The 23,152-nt window shown below is 37.4% G+C and overlaps 3 protein-coding genes across 4 annotated transcripts; 1 reads left to right on the top strand and 2 right to left on the bottom strand.

Annotated features, from left to right (window-relative positions):
• Nucleotides 1-4,254: 4,254 nt before the first annotated feature.
• Nucleotides 4,255-13,895, bottom strand: LOC120420233 (UV excision repair protein RAD23 homolog B-like). Of its 2 annotated transcripts, XM_039583223.2 has the most exons (4): nucleotides 13,686-13,895; nucleotides 13,114-13,565; nucleotides 4,618-5,222; nucleotides 4,255-4,418 (listed from the first exon to the last, which is right to left on the bottom strand). In XM_039583223.2, exons 2-3 carry the CDS (start codon nucleotides 13,538-13,540, stop codon nucleotides 4,639-4,641), a joined length of 1,011 nt encoding a protein of 336 aa, XP_039439157.1. In that variant the 5' UTR covers nucleotides 13,541-13,565; nucleotides 13,686-13,895; the 3' UTR covers nucleotides 4,255-4,418; nucleotides 4,618-4,638. The 2 variants fall into 2 exon arrangements, with proteins under 2 accessions (XP_039439157.1, XP_039439156.1); XM_039583222.2 differs by lacking the exon at nucleotides 4,255-4,418 and having other exon boundaries at nucleotides 4,615-5,222; nucleotides 13,686-13,894.
• A 1,786-nt stretch (nucleotides 13,896-15,681) lies between these two features.
• On the bottom strand, nucleotides 15,682-17,386 carry LOC120420211 (uncharacterized). Its single transcript, XM_039583198.2, has 3 exons — nucleotides 16,880-17,386; nucleotides 16,685-16,821; nucleotides 15,682-16,078 (listed from the first exon to the last, which is right to left on the bottom strand). Exons 1-3 carry the CDS (start codon nucleotides 17,075-17,077, stop codon nucleotides 15,682-15,684), a joined length of 732 nt encoding a protein of 243 aa, XP_039439132.1. The 5' UTR covers nucleotides 17,078-17,386.
• A 4,182-nt stretch (nucleotides 17,387-21,568) lies between these two features.
• LOC120420241 (uncharacterized) lies at nucleotides 21,569-23,149 on the top strand. Its single transcript, XM_039583229.1, has one exon. The coding sequence runs from the start codon at nucleotides 21,569-21,571 to the stop codon at nucleotides 23,147-23,149; it is 1,581 nt and encodes a 526-aa protein (XP_039439163.1).
• Nucleotides 23,150-23,152: the final 3 nt, after the last annotated feature.

Below are 23,152 nucleotides of genomic sequence, written 5' to 3'. Positions count from 1 at the left end.
AAGATCCTACTAGACAGCTTGTTCCAAGGAGACCATTAGGTTATACACCGTGACGTGAAAAATGATCAGAAATGGCTTTTAATCGTGTTTTTAACGTTGTACATAAAAATTTACACAAGGCTTTAGGACCCTATTGACTCGAAATCAGTATTAAGAGTTTTGTGAGGAGATCTTTGATCCACATCAACCATGAGAATATTTTTTTAAGTTTGGGGTCATGACGATAACAATAATCTATCGTTATCGTTATTTTGCTATAATTTTATCGACGATAACGGACAATAACCAATTTTTAAGATATTTTTTAAAATTTGCCAATAAAAACTTGTTAATTTTTCAAAGTTTTTACTCAGAATTGTTTAATGATTCAATGATAATGAACTATTGACCTCAAACTAAAATGAACTATGAATTCAAATCCGAACTATGTTTATCACATATAAAAACCGAACTATGCGGGATTCATCCCTTTTTGTTGAAAAGTACACCATGTACTTCCAAGTGCTGCGCAAAATCATACTTTTTTCAGTAAAATCGCTGTATCTCGCCAATAGTTCATTTTAGTTTGAGGTCTACATTGATTATTATGTAAAATTGTCCGGGGAACACGATGGTGATAAAATAAAACAAATAAAAATATAAGGAATAGGTCAAAACTGAATTTTAATACTTAAAACGTTAAAATATAATATTAGTGGGCATTTAAGAATTAACATTTTATTTTTATCGAATTCCTTGGACAATTTTCTATAAAATGCAACCTGTAGAAAGTCTTTTGCTCAAATAGTTGCAAAGTTATGATTAAAAGAAAAAAAAAGTTTTTTAGAAAATCGTCAAAAAAGAGGGCGGTGCAAAAATAGAGGGATGGCCCAATCAACACCAAACTTGGGATTTCTGTTAAGGGTACACAGCAACCAAGGAAGTTGTTGTCTTCTTGTTTTAAAATTGTTGAACTTACGGACCCAATCCTGAAATAATTTGATTATAAAAATTGACAAATTTTGTTGTAAATCGTTATAGAAATAGTAGCTTAGGGGATGAATAAAAAATTATATTGATATTTCCCGTAGTTTTGAAGATACCAAAATGTCTGTAACAAAAATCTGAGTGCAAAAGCTCTGGTTGATGTGCACCGTTAACTATCGATAGATAAACGTTTTCTCCAAGTTTGGTCTAAATCGGTGAAGGTCGAGTCCAAAAGTGTACTCAGTTGACCTGGAATGACCCTTATAGTATGTTTCAAAGTATAAATACTCATTTTTTAAACAAAAAACCGTACTTTCGGCGAAAATACTCAAAATTGCATAATGTGCAATATTTGTATCAAAAAAAGCGAAATTTATTGTCTTTTTCAAATTATTATTTTTTTTTGTAATATTCTCAAATTTTCATACTCATATTGTGATTTTTTTTAAGTATTTTCAAAAATTACGATATTTTGTGGAAATTTTGTTTTTTTTTTTAATTTTTAGTAAAGTGAAAAAAAAAAAAAACGAAGTTGACTTTATAGCTGTCGGCCACCAACCGCTAGTGTCTTCCTTTTTAGCTACAAGGACTTCGCCGCCCTGGGCTCCTAAGTGTATGAAAGTATGGCACGAAGCGACGGCGCCGAATACCCATATTTACACAAAGAATTTTAGAGCGCCCGCCGCGGGATTCGAACCAGCGACCTCTGGATTGGAGTCCAGTGCGCGGTCCGATTGATCCACACGGGCGGGACGAGTAAAGTGAAAATGCACTCAAAATTTCGCTTCGTTTGATGCCCATATTGCAAGTTATGAAAATTGTAGTATTTACGCAAAAAATACGATATTTTATGAAAATGAGGGTATTTTACAACAAAAAAACTGCATACAAAATGTTTGCTTTGTAACGGTTTTATTATGTTAATTCTCAAAATCTCCACTACATAACAAATTATAAAGATTTTTTAATTTTCAAATGAAATTTTGACTTGAAAAATAATGTATTTAAAAAATGCTCAAAATTTCATCGTTCACGAAATTTATGTTTATTTTTTTTAAGTTTGAAAAAAAAGTTGTATTTGCGTGTTAAAAAATACGGTATTTTTGTGAAAATTTTAGTATTTTATAAAATTGTAGTATTTCATTGCAAAAACAGTAACTTGCATTTTTTTAGTTAAAAGCCTATAAAAATCGTAATTTGACAGATCAATCCAGTTCCATAGATATCTAGAAAAAAAGTCACTGTCTGGACCCGGTGCCTGCAGTTCCCGTTACAGTTTATATTGCATTCCAATAAGAATGTGATGTGAAAAATCATGCTTCGAGTCCAGACTGTTAATTTTACTTCAATTTTATTTTATCCGAAAGCACCCGAAAAATTATTACAAAAATTAAAGCGGCCAGCCCTACTGCGTTGTGTTTACCACAGAGAGGATTCTTCGAACGGACCACATTACACAGAGTCAACAGGGGAGGAAGGATGCGTGGACATACCGTGTTTAGTGTATTGCTGAAAAGAAAATTTATGTCAGTATTATTTTGGAAGTCGCTTCTTTTCAGTGAGTCTGTTGACCAGTTGAGCTGGATTTTACGGTACGCTTGCTAGGTTTTTTTTTTTATATTCGAACTAGTTTTCTTCTTTTTATTTTAGCCACTAGCCAAAACACACAAATATAATAATAAACACAACATACAAAAATGAAAAAAATAAATATTAAAAATAATGTAAATACTCAAAACAAAAATAATAGAATACTTAAAAAAAATACGCAATTTCAACAATAAAAAAACTAAAATAACTATGACCTTCATAAATAAAATGCAAAAAAAAATTAAAGTACTTGAAACATTCTGAATACTTGAATAATTAAATATAATATAATATTGAATTTCTTTGCAAAAAAAAAACTTTAAATATTCATAAAACAAAATTATTGTTAATATACTGTAAATGCTTTAGATACTTAATATTCCTAATAATACTTACAAACTTAAAAAAAATCCATAATATGCAAAATGGCTTATTTGGAAATCATCGGAGTTGCCAACCAAATTAAAAGTGCAAAATAAAAAAAATGTTTTTTTATCGAAGAAATCTTTTATATTTTTAGTGTTAGTGTCATATTAAAAATATATCAATAAAAATAGAAAAATATCGGATAATAATTTTCTGTTGAACAATTTGATAATTACTTAACATAGCAATATTGAATAAATTAAATTTTAAAAATATCAACAATTGAGAAAAAATAAAAAATAAGCTATTTGAAATCTAGAAAATTTGTTTAAAAACCTTACGTTAATTGCCATTTGTTTTTTTTCCACACAATTGTGGAGGTTGGTTACACAAAATGGGCATGTAAATGTATGATAATATGTATCTTGAGAAAAGACTTCCTGAACGATTTAGTGTCTTCGGCAAAGTTGTAGGTAGTTTTGCGGAAAAAATAGGCGCACGGAAAAAAAATCTGATTTTATTATTTACCTTTAAATTCTCAAAATATGTATTCTCTAATTTTTTGATTTTTTGGATATGTTTTAGGGAACTAAAAAGACATTATCTGAGACATGAGAATTTTTGAAAAAAAGTGTTGTTTAGGGACCATCCATAAACCACGTGGACACTTTTTTGGAAATCTGTAACCCCCCCCCCCCCCTCTTATGGACAATTGTCCATACAAAAAAATTTTTTTGTATGGATCGTGTACAATCGCCATACCCCCCCCCCCCCCCCTAAACTGTCCACGTGGTTTATGGATGGTCCCTTAGACGCCTAAAACAATTCGAAAAAATTAAAATTTAAAAATGCTTATTTTGGGAATGATTTTAACTTATTAAAAATGATGAAATGATTTTAACTTATTTTCCGAAAAGTACTAATCATAACTTACAACTTTGCCGGAGACTCCAAATCGATCAAGAAATCCCTTTTGAAGGTACAGAATTTCATACAATTACTCATCCATCTTGTATGACCAGCCCCCAAAATTGTAAGTAGACTTGTACGGAAAAACTATTGATGCAAATGATTTAGAGAGAAGCACTCAAATGGTAAAATTTACGTTTAAAAATTTATTTTGATAAGATTTCTAAAATTTTATCGTTATTTTTTTTGCAGAATGTTGAACAAAAATATGTTTTATTAAATTCTCCAAGTCTTTTAATTAATTTGAGTTTACGCCACAAAAGTCTCTTTCTTTCACCTTTTCTTGGCATTTTAGGCTCCGCCCCCCTGCAAAAAGTTGGCCGTGATATTACCAAAAATAAAAAAATCGAGCAAAACCACACGAACCGTAGTACAATTCTTAAATTTTATTCGGGCAAAAATTGTTGTTGTTCAAGAATGGGTAATTTTAGCAGTAATTTTTTTTTGTTGTTGCTTTTTAATAGTAGTAGAGCTATGCGCAATAATCATCATCATCTTCTTAATTACTCTCATATCATATTTTTAACCTGGATAGAAGAAGAAGAAGAAAGGGGGGGAGGGGGGGGGATCGAACAAACATGGATGATTAAAAAAAGCAACTGGTTCAAAAGTAAAGTAAGTAGTTGAAGCAGTTTGCGACAAGAAAAAAAACACGAGTTTGGAAAAAGGGGGAGGAGTTTTAAACTGCAAGGGGGGCGTGGCTAAAAAGGGGGCAAAGAAACAAACCTTTTCTCTCACTCTCTCTCCTTACTCGTCATCGTCCAGCGTCTGCGAGACGAGAAATTCCGCCGCCTGGTACTCGTTCCGTTCGCACGCGATGTACGCCTGAATGACGAGATGTTCCGGATAGCCGAGCGCCTTCAGCCGGTCTATCGCGTCCATGTCGGACTGGGTCAGGCTGTCCACCATGGCGGCGGCGGTCGTTTCGAGCTCGCGCGGAACTCCGCCACCGGATCGGCCCCCGTCCGACCCGCCAGTGCCTTCGGCGCCCTCGTTGATCAGCGCCAGAAACTCGACCTGGTTCTCCGAGATGATGCGCATCAGGTCCGGATTGCTCGACTGGATCTTCTGCAGCAGCTGGGGCAGCAGGCTCGGATCTTCCTGCAGCAGGCGCTTCATCTCCAGGAAGGTCGGATGTTCGCGCAGAAACGCCAGCCGGCTCTCCTGGGAACCGGCGGACAGGAGACCTCCTCCGGAACTGGCGCCGCCGCCGACGGCACTCGGCATCGAGCTGGTCGCAATCTCCGACAGCAGATACTCGACGGCCCGGTCCGGATTGTTGTCGCAGATCTCGAGCGCGATGCGGGCCTCCTCCTCCGAGTAGCCCATCTCTGCAATTAGTTAAGTATCGACAGTTTATTACAGGGTTGCCAAATCTTTGGCTTTAACAACTCGCTATGAAAGAGTCTTTTCAAAGCACTTCCATCGATGTAGAAAAAAAAAATCTTCTTTTACCCTAATTAAACCTTGGAAAGATTAATTAGTTTTATTTAAGTGCTCATAACTTCATACAGGGTTGCCAAATTACCCAAAAAATTTAAAAAAAATTGCAAAATTAAAATCGAAAATAAACAAATAAATTTAAAAATTCAAATTCAAAATCCAAAAACAAAATACAGAAAAAAATCAAAAGCAAAAATAATAAAGAAAAAGAAAATAAAAGTTATAAATCTACAAAAGACATAGAAAATTGCAATATTTTTAATAGTACATGAAACACAAAAAAAAAGCCGTTCACAGACTACGTTGCATTTTTGGGAAAAAAATGGGAGGGGGAAGGTTGTCCTTGGCTGTATGACGATTCTTATGAATTTTTTTTTTTTTTTTTTTTATGGGAAGAATGCTACGATAACCGACAGGGTGACCACTCGAATCACATTTGAAAATTCGCGACTGTTCGAAACCTTTGGTCTACTTTTGATTCTCAGAATGCAAATTCATTCAAACCTGATTTTTAGCAGCCTGATGGCGGCTTATGTGGCGGTGTAGTGTTAAACATATAAAAAATGGCAAAATATAAAAAAAAACTTCCCTATTTTAACTATTTTAGCATTTGAACAGTTCTCTACGGAATCGGTCTTTTTTCTTTAATTCTAATTTTTGTATTTTTTAATCCGGCTGAAACTTTTTAGGTGCCTTCGGTATGCCCAAAGAAGCCATTTTGCATCATTAGTTTGTCCATATTATTTTCCATACAAATTTAGCAGCTGTCCATACAAAAATGATTTATGAAAATTGGAAAATCTGTATCTTTGGAAGGATTTTTTTGATCGATTTGCTGTCTTCGGCAAAGTAAATATGGATCAGGACTACACTGAAAAAATATGATATACGGTAAAACATTTTTTTGGTGATTTTTAAATTTAACTTTTTGTCACTTAAACTTAATTTGCAAAAAACACTTTTTTTTTTATTTTCTGATATGTTTTAGAGGACATCAAATGCCCATTTTTCAGAAATTTTCAGATTGGGCAAAAAATCTTTGACCGAGTTATGAATTTTTGAATCAATACTGATTTAAAAAAAAAATCGAAATATTGGTCACAAAAATTTTTCTAATTTTAAGCTTTAGCCATTTTCAGGCAAGAAAATAGTCGCAGTTATGTTTGCCCAATCCTGAAATTTTCTGATCTCTTCGAAAAAAATACTTTCAATTTTTTTTAAATCAAGACTAGCATTTCAAAAGGGCGTAATACTGTAATAAAAGGAATATTGTAATAAAAGGAAATGAAAAAAACAAAATAAAAATAGTGTTTTTTTGCAAATCAAGTTTTAGTGAAAAAAAGTTAAATTGAAAATCACCAAATCTTTTTTACCGTGTATCATATTTTTTCAGTGTAGTCCTGATCCATACCTACAACTTTGCCGAAGACCAAATCGAGCAAAAAATTCCTTCGAAAGATACAGATTTTCGAATTTTCATAAATCATTTTTGTATGGACAGCTGCCAAATTTGTATGGAAAATTATATGGACAAACTAATGATGCAAAATAGCTTCTTTGGGCATACCGAAGGCACCAAACAGGTTTCAGCCTGATCAAAAAATACAAAAAAAATCGAATGACCGGAACATCACAGAATTGCTCATTTATTAAATAATCAAGATCGTTAATCGATAAAATTATCGTCAGTAATACTATCGTCCACGATAATGGTTATCGTTATCGTCGGGGTCTATCGTTATCGTCATTTCGTTAATTCTATCGGCGATAATCTCGTATGCTTCCTAACCTTTTTATAGTTTTTTTTTTTGAAAAATACTAAAATTTTCGTATTTTTCATAAATTGCTTAAATTTTTAAAATTTGGAATATGAGTATCAAACGAAGTAAAATTTTGTATAAATTTTCACTTCATTAGATTTTTTTTGAAAACTAAAATTTTAACAAGATAAAATACCGTCTTATTTTGGAAAATACTAAAATTTTCCAAATTTACAATATGGATATCAAACAAAGCGAAATTTGTCATGCAATTTTCAGTCTTTTTATGAGTCAGCATTTTTAAGAGTCTTTTTTGGAAAATACTAAAATTTTCACAAAATACCATATTTTTCGAAAGTACTAAAATTTTTATAATTGGAAATATGGGTATGAAACGAAGCGAAATGTTGTATGCTTTTTCACCTTATTCATGTTTTTTTGAAAATACAAAAAAAAACACACACACAAAATAACGTATTTTATTAAAACACTCAAATTAAAAAAAAAATGGGTATCCAACGAAACGAAATTTTGTATGCGTTTTCACTTTATTAGTTGTTTTTTATGTTGAAGTCAACATTTTCAAAAAAAGAAATTAAAATTTGAGTATTTTCGAAAAATATGGTATTTTGTTAAATTTTTTGGAAAATACTGAAATTTTCACAAAATATCATATTTTTTCGAAAGTACTAAAATTTTTATAATTTGAAATATGAGTATCGAACGAAGCGAAATTTTGTATGCATTTTCACTTGATTATTATTTGTTTTTTGTTGAAAATTAAAATAAAAAAATTTAAATTTTAGTATTTTCGTAAAATATGGTATTTTGTTAATTTTAGTATTTTCCAAAAAAAAAAACGGTATTTAGTGAAAATTAAAATAAAAAAAAAACTCTAATAAAGTGAAAAGCATACAAAACTTTGCTTCGTTTAATACCCATTTTGCAAATTGAAAAAAATTGGGAACTTTCGAAAAAATACCGTATTTTGTGAAAATTTTAGTTTTCAACCAAAAAAACTCTGATAAAGTGAAAATGCATGCAGAATTTCGCTTCGTTTGATACCCATATTGTAAATTTTGAAAATCTGAGTACTTTCGAAAAAATACAGTATTTTGTGAAAATTTGAGTATTTCGCTTTGCCCATATTGCAAATTTTTAAAAAATTGAGTATTTTCGAAAATAATACGGTATTTTATGAGCAATTTGAGTATTTATACGTTGAAACTTACATTTTTTTAAATATATTCTTAGTGAAAGCATTGAAAATATTACATGATATTAATTTATTTAGATTTATTTTAAAAATGAGTATCATAAAATTTGAGGCACCGCTGCACGATTTTGTAGTACAAAAAAATAAAGAGTACTCAAGACACGATTTGTACTATCCAACTAACAAAAAAATAAAAATTAAACAAAAGATAATTCACAAATTGAAAAATGTTAAAAAAAGAAATAAATAAATGAGAATTCCTAAAATATAATTTTGATCACATTTTTTTTTTATCATGAAAATTAAATTTATTTTTTTATTTTTATTTTTTTTGGGAGGGTGATCCAGCCGCACATCGTTGATGTCGAAACCTCTAAACTGGGCCCTCGTCCTGTCACGTCCGTCAGTAGTCTTGTCGTACATTACAACTAGAATCAGATCTGCCAATGAATTAGTACACTTCGACCAAATAAACACTGACGCTGAATGGATCTGACTTTAGAATAAATGCACAGTTGTGTGTTATTCATAAGTCCAAAATGTTCAATTATTCATAGAAGTCCAAATATTCATTTGCGGATAACTACCTAACTTGAATTGAATACAAGATTTAAAGCAACCTATCCGAAAGCTACTCTTATCTCAAATCCCCGACATTTTAATTAATAGCCAAAAAAAAAAACGTTTCTTTTAAAACCTGTCTGATTTCTTTTAAAAAACAAAAAAAATAGATTAACAGTTCATATTTTACAAGTCGTGAATTGAAATAGAGACGACCATTTGATCGTCAGAATTCCAGTAGATCCTCGATTCGCAAAAATGATCGATACAATCATAATCCGACAACCGTTAGTTCAACAGATCAACGAATTTAGTCCGATATCATTTCACTATTGATTGATCGAGACTCTACGGAAATTTTGACAAATCAGAATGGTTTTTATGCTACTTGAATGAAAATCACCGATTCTGATAGAATTACTAAATTCACTGTTACTAATTTTGTCCCTAAATAACTAAAGGCAAAGTATAAAAAGTTGATATTTATAGTTAAAATCCTAAATTCTACAAAAACTATTTTTTTTTTAAACCCGCATCCTAACCTGACACCCACATTAAGATAGGGATAAATCACATATGTAGCGGTTCATTGTACAAATGTGATATTTCCACTATCGGAGAACCTCCTTGTCTCGATGACAGCTTACCGGCCATCGATTAAACCCTGAGACTGCGCCAAAGTGGGTTCTCGCAGCATGAAGTAGTGTCCTTGTGTAAAAATGGAAGCTTCAGCAATATACTGAACACTTCGATTTTAATTCCACATCGAATCAAATCATACTCTTTGCCAAACAAGCATCAAACCTATGACACTCATTATGACAAAGCCCAGGGTACCTCATACAGGGTTGCCAAATTAGATTTTTTTTTGTAAAAACTACAATTTTCCCATGTTAAAATACCATCATTTTTAAGAGTAATTTTTGGAATACTAAAATTTTCACAAAATACCATATTTTTTCGAAAGTACTAAAAATTTTATAACTGGAAATATGGGTATAAAACGAAGCGAAATTTGGTATGCTTTATCACTTATTAGAGTATTATTTTGTCAAAAACTGAAATTTTCACAAAACACCGAATATTTTGAAAATTTTCAAAAGTTGCAATAAGGATATCAAACGAAGCGAAATGTTGTATGCTTTTTCACCATATTCATGTTTTTTTTTTTGGGAAATACAAAAAAAAACACACACACGCAAAATAACGTATTTTTTGAAAACACTCAAATTTTCAAAAAATCATATGGGTATCCAACAAAGTTAAATTTTGTATGCGTTTTAACTTTATTAGTTGCTTTTTTGTTAAAAACCAAAATTTTCCAAAAAATAAAAAAAATTTTGAGTATTTTCGAAAAATATGGTATTTTGTTAAATTTATAGTATTTTCCAAAAAAGACTCCAAAATTTGAATATGCATAACAAATTTCGCTTCGTTTGATACCCATATTCCATTTTTTTTTTAAATTTTAGCATTTTCGAAAAAAAAGGTATTAAGTGAAAATTTTAGTTTATCGGTTTTTTTTTATGAAAATTTTAGTTTTCAGCCAAAACAAAACTCTAATAAGTGAAAACGCATGTAGAATTTCGCTTCGTTTAATAATGTAAATTTTGAAAATTTGAGTACTTTCGAAACAATACAGTATTTTGTGAAAATTTAAGTATTTTCAAAAAAAAAAAGACTTTAATAATTGAAAAATGCATAACAAATTTCGCCTTGTTTGATACCCATATTTCAAATTTTTGAAAATTTGAGTATTTTCGAAAATAATACGGTATTCAGTGAAAATTTTAGTTTATCGGTTTTTTTTATAAAAAAATTAGTTTACAGCCAAAACAAAGCTAAGTGAAAACGCATACCGAATTTCGCTTCGTTTGATACCCATATTGTAAATTGGAGTACTTTAAAAAAAATACAGTATTATGTGAAAATTTGAGTATTTTCAAAAAAAAGACCTTAATAATAAAAAATTGCATAACAAATTTTGCCTTGTTTGATATCCATATTTCAAATTTTGAATATTTGGGTATTTTCGAAAATAATATGGTATTTTGTGAAAATGTTTGTATTAAAAAAAAAACTCTGATAAAGTTAAAAAGTATACAAAATATCGCTTCGTTTGATTGCAAATTATGAACATTTGAGCACCTTCGAAAAAAATATGTTGAACAATTTGAGTATTTATACTTTGAAACTTACATTTTCAAAAAATATATATTCTTATTGAAAGCATTGAAAATATAATATATAATATGGTTAAACGGGACCGTGGTGTAGGGACAAGCGTGATTGCCTCTCACCCAGTCGGCCTGGGTTCGATCCCAGACGGTCCCGGTGGCATTTTTCGAGACGAGATTTGTCTGATCACGCCTTCCGTCGGACGGGGAAGTAAATGTTGGTCCCGGACTAACCTAAAAAAGGTTAGGTCGTTAGCTCAGTCCAGGTGTAGGAGTCGTCTCCCTGGGTCCTGCCTCGGTGGAGTCGCTGGTAGGCAGTTGGACTAACAATCCAAAGGTCGTCAGTTTGAATCCCGGGGTGGATGGAAGCTAAGGTGTAAAAAGAGGTTTGCAATTGCCTCAACAATCAAGCCTTCGAACACCTAGTTTCGAGTAGGAATCTCGCAATCGAGAACGCCAAGGCAATGCTGTAGAGCGAATAATTTGATTTTGATTTGGTTGAATTAAGTCGATTTTAGATTAATTTAAAACAAAAGGTATTAGTCTATTACACGATTTGTATTATACAACGAACAAAAAATGGAAAATTAAAAAAAACATTATTCACAAATTCAAAAATGTTAAATAAAGAAATAAATAAATGATGAATCCCTAAAATATAATTTTGATCGCAGTTTCTCAAGAATTTTTAAATTTCAAATATTTAAAAAGGCATTATATTTTTGAAATAGTATTTATTCGAAGTTATAATAATTCCTAAAATTGTAACTGTGAAAAAAAAACCCTGAATAAAACTCATGTACAGAGCGGATTCGTTAATTCGAATCACTAGCGTGCACAGGGTGGGGCAACATGGGGCAACTGCCCCACCATCCTCAGAAATTTGTTCTACATTTGGTCAGGGGGTGTCCACAAATGACGTATTTTTCAAAACTTCCATATTATTGCCCCACCTTCCTCAAAGAGCTGGGCACGCTAGTGATTCGAATGGAACTGCATTCGAATGAGCGAATCCAAATTTGCTAATTGGAACGACTGACAGCTGTCAAAAGCTTGAAACCACACGTGTTCGGAAATTGTCGAACAATGGTGTTGAAACGTCAACATCGATTTGACAACTGGTTTTGAAGGTTTCCTACTTGAGTGGCTTCCCTGGTTACGTCATTTGTGAATGACTCGAAATTATTTTTTTAAGGGGTTACATAAATTTAGAAAATGTTAAAATTCCATATTGCAGAAAATTTATTAAATAATGATTTCGAATCACTCCTGAAAGTTAATTGATTTTTTTTAAATCTTATTTTTTATGTTTTGAAAGCATCAATTTTTAATCTGTTTTATTTTTTGAATTTTTGTGGAAATTATATAAAAAAAATATTCTTAAAAAGTATTTTATTAATTTTTTTTAATTAATTTTTTTTAAATTTAATTGATGAAGAGATTTTTTGAAACAAAAATTATTTGATTTTTTTTAAATAAATAAAAAAAAAATGATATTTTGTTAATCATTTTTTTTTAATTATTTGTATTTTTAAAACAAAAAAATAGTTAGATTTAATAAATGATTGAATGCTTTAATTTTTGTATGCTTTATTATAGAGTTTTTTAGCAAAAGGCAAAGTCTTCAAAATGATTAAAAAATGTTTTGTTAGTTTTTTTAATAATATCATTTTTTTAATGTAATTTTTGTAATGTTTTTTTTTATCAATCAAAATTAATAACAAAAACATTTTTTTTAAATTAAATTATAATAAAAAAAAAAAATTGTATTTTTTTTATTTAACATTTGTTGTTAACATTAAACATTTCAAATGCTTGATTTTTTTTAATTTTTGAAATTTTTGTACAGTTAGATAGTTTGCCAAACTTGCAAACATAGCCAAATGTATGCAGGTTGACGATTCTGCAAAAAGTGCAAATTTGTTTGTTTGTCATAGTCTAATACCTCCTTTAAGATTCGCGATCGTGAGTCGAGAAGTTTATACAATTTATCGATTGTTACGAGCATTCAAATAAAATGTAAGATCATTTGGCCAGATGTAATATTTTTGTGCACCCATCTTACCTGTTATCCGCTGAATCTTAATCTGGATGTCATCCTGGGGCGGTTCCGGTTCCGGCTTTTTATCCTCCTTCGGTTTGTCCTCTTCCTTGGGCTTTTCCGCAGCAGCCGCCGCCGCCGGAGTGCTCTCAGTGCTACTCTTGGCCGCCGCCGGAGCAGCCGATGTCGTGGCCGCTGCCGGTTCCGCCGGGGCCGTCGCCGGCTTCTTGTTCATCACGACCACAAACTTTTTGTCGTCCAGATTGTACTGGCTGAGCGGGTCGTCGTCCTCCATGATCTTGCCGAGGTAGATCAGCCGCTGCCGCTCGACCGGGTAGTCCTGTTTGCTTTCCTGGAAGAACTTCTCCTTGAGCGTCCGGACCGTGTCCTTCTCCAGGTCCACCTCGATGTGGAACGCCTCCTGCTTCAGCGTTTTGATCGTGATCTTCATGGTTTAGTGCGCGTTCCTGAAAGAACTTTTATAACCAACAAAAAAAACAAAATCAAAACAACACACAAAAATATCAAAAGTCACACGTTGGCCACATCCTTGCGGAATCGTCCTCCTCCTGCTTCTTCTTCCCACCGAACCTCACCTCAAATCTCACTCTCCAAAAACGACGCAATTTCCTGTCCACTTTTGTACTCCGTGACCAAATCACACACGCACTTTGTTCTCGCTTTGCTGAGCTGCCTTTCCCCGTTCGAGAATATTATCCTGTTTCTTTTCCTTTCTTTTTTTTGCGAAATTTAGAATTTGCACTCGCAAATGATTTTCATATTTGCGGCGGCGGTGATGACAAAAAAATGTGACACTGACAGGTCGAGCACGCGCAGGGCTGGCACATTTTTGACGCGCGGAGGAATCTGCACGTGCTTTGGGGAAAAGTCTGTAGATGGGCTGTTCCTTGCAGATTTTGTTTCCGAGGACAACATTTTGGTTAAGGCTCTGAAAGGCATTATTCTCGAGCGGCCATTTGGCGGCCATGTTTGTTTTATGAAAAACATTCAAATCTTGATTCAGAATTGGGTCCTAAAATGAAGCTAAGATTGCTGATATTATTGTTTACAGCGATAAAGCTTATTTTTCTGAGTACAATGAACCTTTGTACGACCACAAAGAGTTTAAAATGGATTTTTAAATCAATTTTGAAAATCTATCCTCGCGGTCCTTCTTGACAGAAAAGCTCCTACTTGACAGCTCGTTCCAAGGGGACCATTTGATCCATCGAAAAAACGTGTCTCGTCAATATTTTATTTTTTTTTGCAATAAATAATAAAAAAAGTGATCAGAAATGGTTTTAAATCGTGTTTTTAGCGTTGTACATAAAAATCTACATGGGGCTTTAGTACCCAATTTATCAGTCAAAAAATGGTTTTATCGTGATATTTTTTTTTCATTTCAATTTACTTTTTCTGGACCCTGATTTCAGAACCATTATTGACAGTTCCCCCTTGGAGAATTTTGGCTCGAGCCTCGAGTCGATCTGGCTCGAGATCGAGCCTGAATCGAGTCGAGGCTCGATCCAAAATTCTAAGTGGGTATGGTCATCTGCAGCGCTGGGGTGCAAATCAAATTTGCACCCGGCTCATGAATACCGAGATCAAATTTGCCACCTTAAAAAAACTTCATCATCCCCACCGCTAATTTGCCACCGAAACAAGCCCCCGCGGTGGGCAAAAAACAAAAAGCTTAGCTGTATATGCACTTTGGAAGGCACCGGTCAAGTAAAAATCAAATGGGCAGCAGCGGCGGCGAGAGCAAGCCAGAGAGGGTGAAGAAATTGTTGTATTACGTTATTTATTACCATGCCATAGTTTCGTAGTTTATGGACACTCCCTACAAACGTCATTCATTCACGCGCGCTTTCTCTTTCTTTCTCACTTTTCATTCATTCTGTATCCGAGTGCCGAGCAGTACAGTCGTGTCAATAAACGTTAGTTTGTTAAGTTAATCAAACTTGTTTTAATTGACTACCAAATAAAACAGAAATCAAAGAAGAAATGCCCCAAGAAATCGCTCCCCATCCTTTGTTCTGCTGTTCGTAAAACTGTTTCTTGACCCCTTTCCTTCCAAACTCCGTACTAGCCTCCGAAGCACTCAAGCTTCCGCAACTAAAACAAATCAACTTTTATTTATTTTTTCAGTAAACAGTATTTAAAGGACGTGCAGATGAATAATTCAAAGCATTTTTGATTTTGATCATTCGTAAATTGATTGAGAATCGATAAAAAACCGCTTTGTTATCAACTGGCGCTAAGGACCTTTTGAAAATGTCAAATCAAAATGCGCCCGCTATCTGTCATTGCAAATGACAGCGTGCCAAAAAATGCGCACCATGGCTTTCTTGTTGAGATGAACAACCCTGTAGTAGTCATCGCGTCGACCTAGTCGGCCGAACCCCCTGTCGACCTCACGCTCAGCTGTCAGAGCTGCAAAACAACAACAACAAAGTGTGTTGCGCTTGGCACGGGGTTGGGCACATGGTTGATCCGTAGCGCATTGGATTTACTTCCGTAAATATTGCGTAAATATCGTAAATACAAGCGTAAATATTATTTATCTGCACGATATTCGGAAATGAATTTTGTTCAGTGTGGATAGTGACAGTTCAGAACTGTCACTTGTTTGTTTCCTTCAACGACGACGCAAGTGTGCTGGGGCAATATAACGACCAAAAAGCACAAAACGTGGGAGGGCGACGGAACGTTGACCATCGTGGGCGGGAAGAGCGTCACGTTGGGCGACGAGGACGGCAAGGTGATTGGGAGCTCCGGGTTGGTGAAGGGGGAGGAGCTGGAGGAGGGTTCGCGGTTGAGCAAGGAGATTGAACTGGTGGAGCGGATTGATGGGGAGGTGGCCAAGGAGAATGATGTGCCGGTGAAGATGGTTCGATTCGAGGCGAGAGGAGGGTTTAGGCCGCCGGCGGAGTCGATGTGCGCCGGGAGTCCGATTGTGGTGTCGACACGGGTGTCGAGCTGGTTGGGACTGTGGGGAAAAAGCGATTGCGGAGGACTTTGTTCCGTTGATGATGCGGGAGCCTTCGCTCGATCAGTGGAAGTATAACAAAGGGTTGCGTTCCGTACTGCGTGGCTAAGCATTTGCGGCCGCACCAGCGGGAAGGGTTTTGGGAATGAAACGCGAAGACTCGGAACAGTTGGGAGCGATTTTGGCCGACGAGATGGGACTGGGGAAGACGTTGGCGTTGATCTACACCTTGAAGAATTAGGGACCTTATGGGCAGCCGGTTGTGAAGCGGGTTCTGATCGTGACTCCGAGCAGTTCGGTGGACAACTGGGATCGAGAGATAACAAAGTGGTTGAAGCAGGAACGGATCTTTACGTTCATCGTGGGGCCGAATAGCAAGTTGAAAAAGTACGCGCACCTGTTCGCAACCCAACGAGTTGTCGCATGGGGGGAGAAGGGAGAGGAGGGGCGGTCAATATCGTTTTTTTTTCATCATATCTAACAATATACAAAAAACTGATTTCACAAATAAAAAGAAATTAAACCACCGGCGACTTTTCCTTGGTCAGTGCGGACGCGTCCCAGACGAGCTTGGCACCGTCTCCGATGAACATCTGCACCAGCTACTGGCCGGCCAGCTTCAGGTAGGTCGACTTCGGTGGATGAATTCTCAGGTTCTTGAACTTGTCCTTGTGCGTCGTCGGCAGCACGACGGCCTCAATCAATTTCTGGATTTGCCTGTCCAACCCGCCAATGTCCGAATACTGCTCGGTCGGTCGGAAGTGTCTCCAGGATGAGGTACGAGTCCTTGTTTACGCCCACCAAATCGCCCGGCTTGAGTTTCTCTGGATCAACCAGGCCAAACACGGGCAAAAAGTACGTCTGCCGTGTCAAAGTCTTGATTACGATGCGCTTGCCCTTCCGCTTGGAGTCCAGCACCACCACCGCCCCGTCGTCCTCCGTCTCCTGAGGGTCCACGTCCAGCAGCTCGATCGACTTGTCCTCCTGGGTTACCACCATCTCGATTGCTGGTGCCTTACTGAGTCCAAACACGCACTAAATTCAACACAAAACAATGGAAAATCCGGATTTACTACGACGAAGCTGCTGGCCCATGAAATTGCCGGATGAGCGCCAGCGAATCGCTCGGCCGGAAAATGTAATAGAAACAGATTGATTTTTTTGTTGTTTGTAAACAGTGCGCGCGTTTGCGATGACAGCTGTGAACACTGAAATAAAATTCATAGAGGAATGGTGTATGCACGTAAATATGGATGCACATACGGATTAACTTATGAAATAAATGCAATATATTTGGAGTGACCACCTCGTGGCGCTTGGTGTTGCGTCATCCGTTACAAAAAGCACGCGGTTCAATAAAGTCTCCAGTTTAGTTGAAGTAAACTACGCGTTTTTCTCCGGAACAAATCCGACCACTCTGCTCATCATTTCTACCTAAGGTACTCGCGATTGAGTGTGTAGTGGTGCGGTTGTCAAAATCGCTATCTCTGACTCTGTCACTCCGATGAAGGTGACTTTGTTTATGTTTTGGTTTTCTTGGCACGGAATGATGCACTCACACTAATGTAAACTAAGATCGCGAGTACCTATGATATATAGCAATGAATGCGCACCTCATTTAGTTTGCAGACTTTTTAGTTCCCCGTTTGGCCTGATGATGGCGCTGTCGGCATTGTCGCCCAGCGATTATATGGGGCAAGCAACGAGTGGTAATTCTACCTGGTTTGACACCAACTGTTGTCAAACGAACGGGGTCACTTTTTAGTTTAACACCCCTTTTACACGGAGTTCACACACATTACCAAACGTTTGTTTTGGTAGTGTGCGTGAGCGCCGTGTAAAAAGTGACAGTTCGTCACTTTTTAGCAGGGTTACCAGGTCAAAATTTGAAAAATCTGGCAAAGTATTTATTAAAAATCTGGAAAAATCTGGCAGACGAAAATCTAACAAATTTGAATGGTGAAGGGGAGGGAGGATATAAATTATTTCAAAAGTTTGGAAAGTTCTGATGGTTTAACTGATTTTAAGAACTCAAAAATGTTGAATTAGCATTTTTTTTAAGAAATACACATTATTATATTCGTTCATTTTGAAAATGTGGCATAAAGTGAAAAATCTGGCAAAATCTGTCAATATCTGGCACAGAGAAGGGTGAATCTTTATTCTGGCAGACACTTGAAAAATCTGGCATTCCCAGATTTATCTGGCAACCTGGCAACCCTGCTTTTTAGTTTGACTTTGACCAACCAACGGGGTACAAACTAAAAAAGTGTCAAACGAAAAAGTGACCAACCACCGGGGGTTGAGTGTACTTTTTACTTTGAGTGTATACACTGAAAGCCCGACCATGGTAATTTTAAGAACATTTGCTAAAAATGCTGCTTATTAAATTAAAAGTGGCTTATCAGTAAAAGTAAACGCAAATATGGTAAAATGTACCCTGCTTCCAAAAAAAATGCATGGTAGCAATTGGGTCCTAAAATGAAGCTTAAACGAAGTTGACTTTATAGCTGTCGGCCACCATTGCTAGTACCAACCACTAGTGTCTTCCTTTTATCTACAAGGACTTCGCCGCTCTGGGCTCCTAAGTGTATGAAAGTATGGCACGGAGCGACGGCGCCGAATACCCATATTTACACACAGAATTTTAGAGCGCCCGCCGCGGGATTCGAACCGGCGACCTCTGGATTGTGAGTCCAGTGCGCGGTCCGATTGATCCACACGGGCGGGACATGAAAAATGAAAATGAAATGAAGCTTAGATTGCTGATATTATTGTTAACAGCGATAAAGCTTATTTTTCTGAGTACAATGACCCTTTGTACGACCACAAAGAGTTTAAAATGGATTTTTGAATCAATTTTGGAAAATTAACCTCGCGGTCCTTCTTGACAGAAAAGCTCCTACTTGACAGCTCGTTCCAAGGGGACCATAGTTGATCCATCTAAAAAAATTGTTGTCTCGTCATTTTTTTTTTGCACATAAAAATTGACATAGGGCTTTAGTACCCAATTGGTTGAAAGTTTAATTTTTCAGGCATTCAACCTCAAATTTGAGTAGTTTCGTCCTGACGTAGGTGATCAAAATTGGGTGTATCCCATTTGGCATAAAGCCATTTGGCATAATGGACGTTTGGCATAACGCCGTTTGGCATAATGGCCATTTGGCATAATGGTCATTTGGCATAATGATGTTAAAATTTCTTTCTTTAAGATTTTTTTTCTTGATTTGAAATCTGCTGGCTATGGGTATCCAGAACTTGAAACATTTGTTCAAAACGTTGCTCCACATGCTGAATATTGTTCCCAGGGCTATTTTAAGTTATTGAGCCAAATATGTTCGACATTTATAAAGGTTTGTATTTCCTTTAAAGAAAGGGACACTTTCTAGGCTTGCGATAACTGCACAGAAAAATGTTGAATTTTGGAAGGTTGAAAATATGGTTGGTTGAATATTACCTCTCTTTTGATTAATATTAGCTAAAAAGTTTGTAAAAATGTGAACCTGATGAATATTCACCAATTTCTGATGTTAAATTAATCATTTTTTTTTTGACGCAAAATCTGTCACCATTTCCTGATGAATATTACCATAATTTATTTTCTGTGTGCTGAAAAAAGTTGAATTTCCTGTCTAAAGCTGAATTTTCTTCATTAAACAGGGGAAAATGCGCTTCAGCTGTGGTCAACTTGTGTCAGCAGTTATCACAAGTCAAGAAAATTTTTCCTTCTTTAATGGAAAGAAAATTTAAACATATAGGGGTAATTCAACTCGTGTTAGTAGTTAACACAAGTAAAAATTTTTTCCATTATTTACTTACATAAGTTGAATTTTCCCTTCTTCAAATAATGGAAAATTCTTTTTACTTGTGATGACTTCTAACACGAGTTGAATTATTCCTATATGTTTGAGTTTTCTCTCCAATCAAGAAGGGAAAATCCTCTTGACTTGTGATAACTGCTGACACAAGTTTAATTTTCCCTTCTTTAATGAAGAGAAAGCTCTCTTGACTGCTGATACAAGTTGAATTTTCTCTTCTTTAAAGAAGGGAAAACTCTTTGACTGCTGATATAGGTGAATATTTTTAAATCAAGGGAAAACTTGCTTGAGTTGTGACCACAGCTAAAGCACATTATCCCCTGTTTAATGAAGAAAATTCAACTTTAGAAGAAAAATTCAATTTTTTAAGCAGTTGTCACAAGTCTAGAAAGTGTTCCTTTCTTTAAAGGAAATATAAACCTTGAGTCAGCAGTTGAGAGTTCAAAAAAATGACCCGCAGCTTTTTTGGGTTAGATCCAAAGCTGAAGACGGTGAATTAATTTGTCCCTACGTATATGCAAAGTGGAATGCTTAACATTTCAAATAAAAATCTCACTTTTGTGTATATTTGAATGGAAGTAGCGCCACTTGTTAATATTCACCTTGTAATGTTAATGAGTATATGTTGGTAGGATGTAACAAAATGGGTAAATTTTGCGGACATGATCCCCTGGATGTACTAAGCCCGAATTCAAAATATGAGCTTGATTGGTTGTGACAGGACCTGGCGCTTTGACTTTAAAATTTAGATGGGATTTAAACCCGTATAATCGGTGCGTTTTGGTTTTGAGTTTTGAGTCCCTTAATGATTTTTGAATTTTTCATCAACCTCACGAGCTCATAGTTCGTGTTTTAGGGAACAACCCAGGAACAACCAGGGAACCGAAAAGTGCGAAAAGATTCGTCAAATATTAAGAATGGTACAGAATGTATAACACGGTGTATAACACTTCAACTTTTTCTTTAAGCTCTTCTGGCAGCACATGCTGCTACTGCAGAAAAGATTGAGACGGGCGACTCTCATGTAACCCAAGCAAGCTACCAGACGAGCTTGAAGAAAAAGTTTAAATTTTCAGCGGTGGTGTTATAAATGTGCCCTCTCCCCGTGCCATACCTTCACACTTAGGAGACCCGGGAGGCGGAGTCTTGTCGCAAAAATAACGATACACGCCTGTGGATCCGTTGACGAAACCGCAAGGTTTAGGAGGGCCACATTATAAGGTGTTACGTCGATTCCGTTTTTTTCCGTTATAAATTTTGTAACATTCAGAAAAGTGCATCGTTTTCTAAATGTCAAGTTTTAAAATGTACTAAAAACTCCTGTCCTTATTCAAACTGTAGTGCCGATTGATGCCAGTCTATGGAATTGAAATAGTTTTGAAAATTTAATATCATTATGCCAAATGACCATTATGCCAAATGGCCATTATGCCAAATGACCGTTATGCCAAACGTCCATTATGCCAAACGGCATTATGCCAAACGGCGTTATGCCAAACGGCATTATGCCAAATGGCTTTATGCCAAATGGGATACACCCATCAAAATTAATTTAATTTTCAAAGTTCCTGGTTAGCGTGTACGAATGTTTCCAAACAGAGCTGTCATTGTCAAGGTTACGCGATTGTTGACTGTCGTGACTGTCGTCTGTGTTGTGGCAAAAGTTTTACCGATGGATTCGCCGTGCGCCGTTTCCGCCCAACCGGAATCCGTTCCGACGGAACCCACGCAGTGGGACCACCAAGCTTCGCTTCCGCCCGAGGTTTGGGAGTTGATTTTCCTAAATCTGGACGCTGCCACGTTGGCCCGGGTTCGGCTGACGTGCGTGCGCTGGCGTGACATCGTGGATCTGTCTTCGGGCCTGGCGGAACGCTTCGAGCTGACCTTTCCGAAGAACATCTGGATGGATGGTCGTTACGAGCCGGAGAATCTGTTCCGTGCGGCGCGGAACGCACAGTTGGAGGACTGCACGATCGTGACGGTGGACCATTGGTGGCCGGCGCTGGCCCGTCGGTTGGTCCGGCTGGAGCTGGTCAATTGCACGCTGCCGTTTCCGGTGCTGATGGGGATGCTTCGGGAGGCGCCGAACCTGCGCCAGCTGCACCTGGACGTGAATATGCCCGGGGAGGGGGGCGATCTCGGGTGGTCCTTCGATGACACGCTGACGGACTTTGTACTTCCGAGGCTGGGGCAGCTGAAGGCGTCGTTCGCGAATCGCCAGCTGGGCCGAATCTGTCCCAATTTGAAGCTTTTTGGCCAGCTCGAGCCGGACAACGCGCTGTTTGACGACTTCGGGGACATGGACCAGTTTGTGGCGGAAACGCAGGGCTCGCTGCTCGGGCTGGTTTTTGCGCTGACGCCGAAGCTGGTGGAGGCGATGCGTCGGATGGACCGACTGCGGCTGCACCGGGTTCAAATCCAGAACCAGTGCGAGCCTTGGTTGGTGGTCCAGTTGACGCAGTTTCAGCGGGACCTTGTGGAGATTGAGGCGACGGAAGCGGTGCTGACCAGGGAGGACCTGTGCCAGATTGGTCGAAATGTGCCGAATCTGATGTCGCTGTCCGTGACGGTGAGGCCAACGGAAGAGGAGGAGGACGGCGTGGGATCGCCCAGCTACCTGCACTTCATGCCCTCGCTGGAGATCCTGACGGTGCACCACGCGGAGCGGCTCACCCGGATCGACTTTGGCCGGTTGGCCAACCCGCGGCTGAGGCACATCAGTCTGAACGACACCCGCGATTGCGTCCGGCTGAAGGAGTACCTGGGCAGGTGCGGCGCCTTGCAACGGTTGGACATGCACGCCTGCCGGCTGGACAGTTGGGCGGAAGTGTTCGGCGCGGTTCAGCAGGCTCCGGCGTTGCTGTTTCTGCACCTGAGCTGCATCCGGGTCGAGAGTGGATTGGATTGCCTGACGGAACGGGTCGGGCAGCTGCAGTATCTGACGCTGAGGGCGTGCGACGTGAGCAAGGGCATGCTGCTGCACCTGATTGCGGTGTGCCCCGGGTTGAGGCAGGTCCAGCTGGGCCTGATGGTGACCGTGGACGATGCCGTCGTGTTGGCGCTCTGCCTTGGGCTGCCCCGGCTGGCGCTGCTGATCGTGTTCCGGTGTCCCGTTACGGACGAATCCGTGGGCAGTTTGGTGCGGTTTGGCGGGGACGCGCTGCAGCACGTGGCCATCGTCGACTGCGAGCGGGTGACGGCGGGCGCGATCGCCAAGCTGGGCGAACGGTTCCGGGTGCTGTACGGGGCGTGAGAT

This window comes from Culex pipiens, chromosome 1, assembly GCF_016801865.2.
Source record: "Culex pipiens pallens isolate TS chromosome 1, TS_CPP_V2, whole genome shotgun sequence".
Classification (NCBI taxonomy): domain Eukaryota; kingdom Metazoa; phylum Arthropoda; class Insecta; order Diptera; family Culicidae; genus Culex; species Culex pipiens.
The sequence above is the reverse complement of the archived record's forward strand: the minus strand, read 5'-3'. Positions and strand labels throughout refer to the sequence as shown.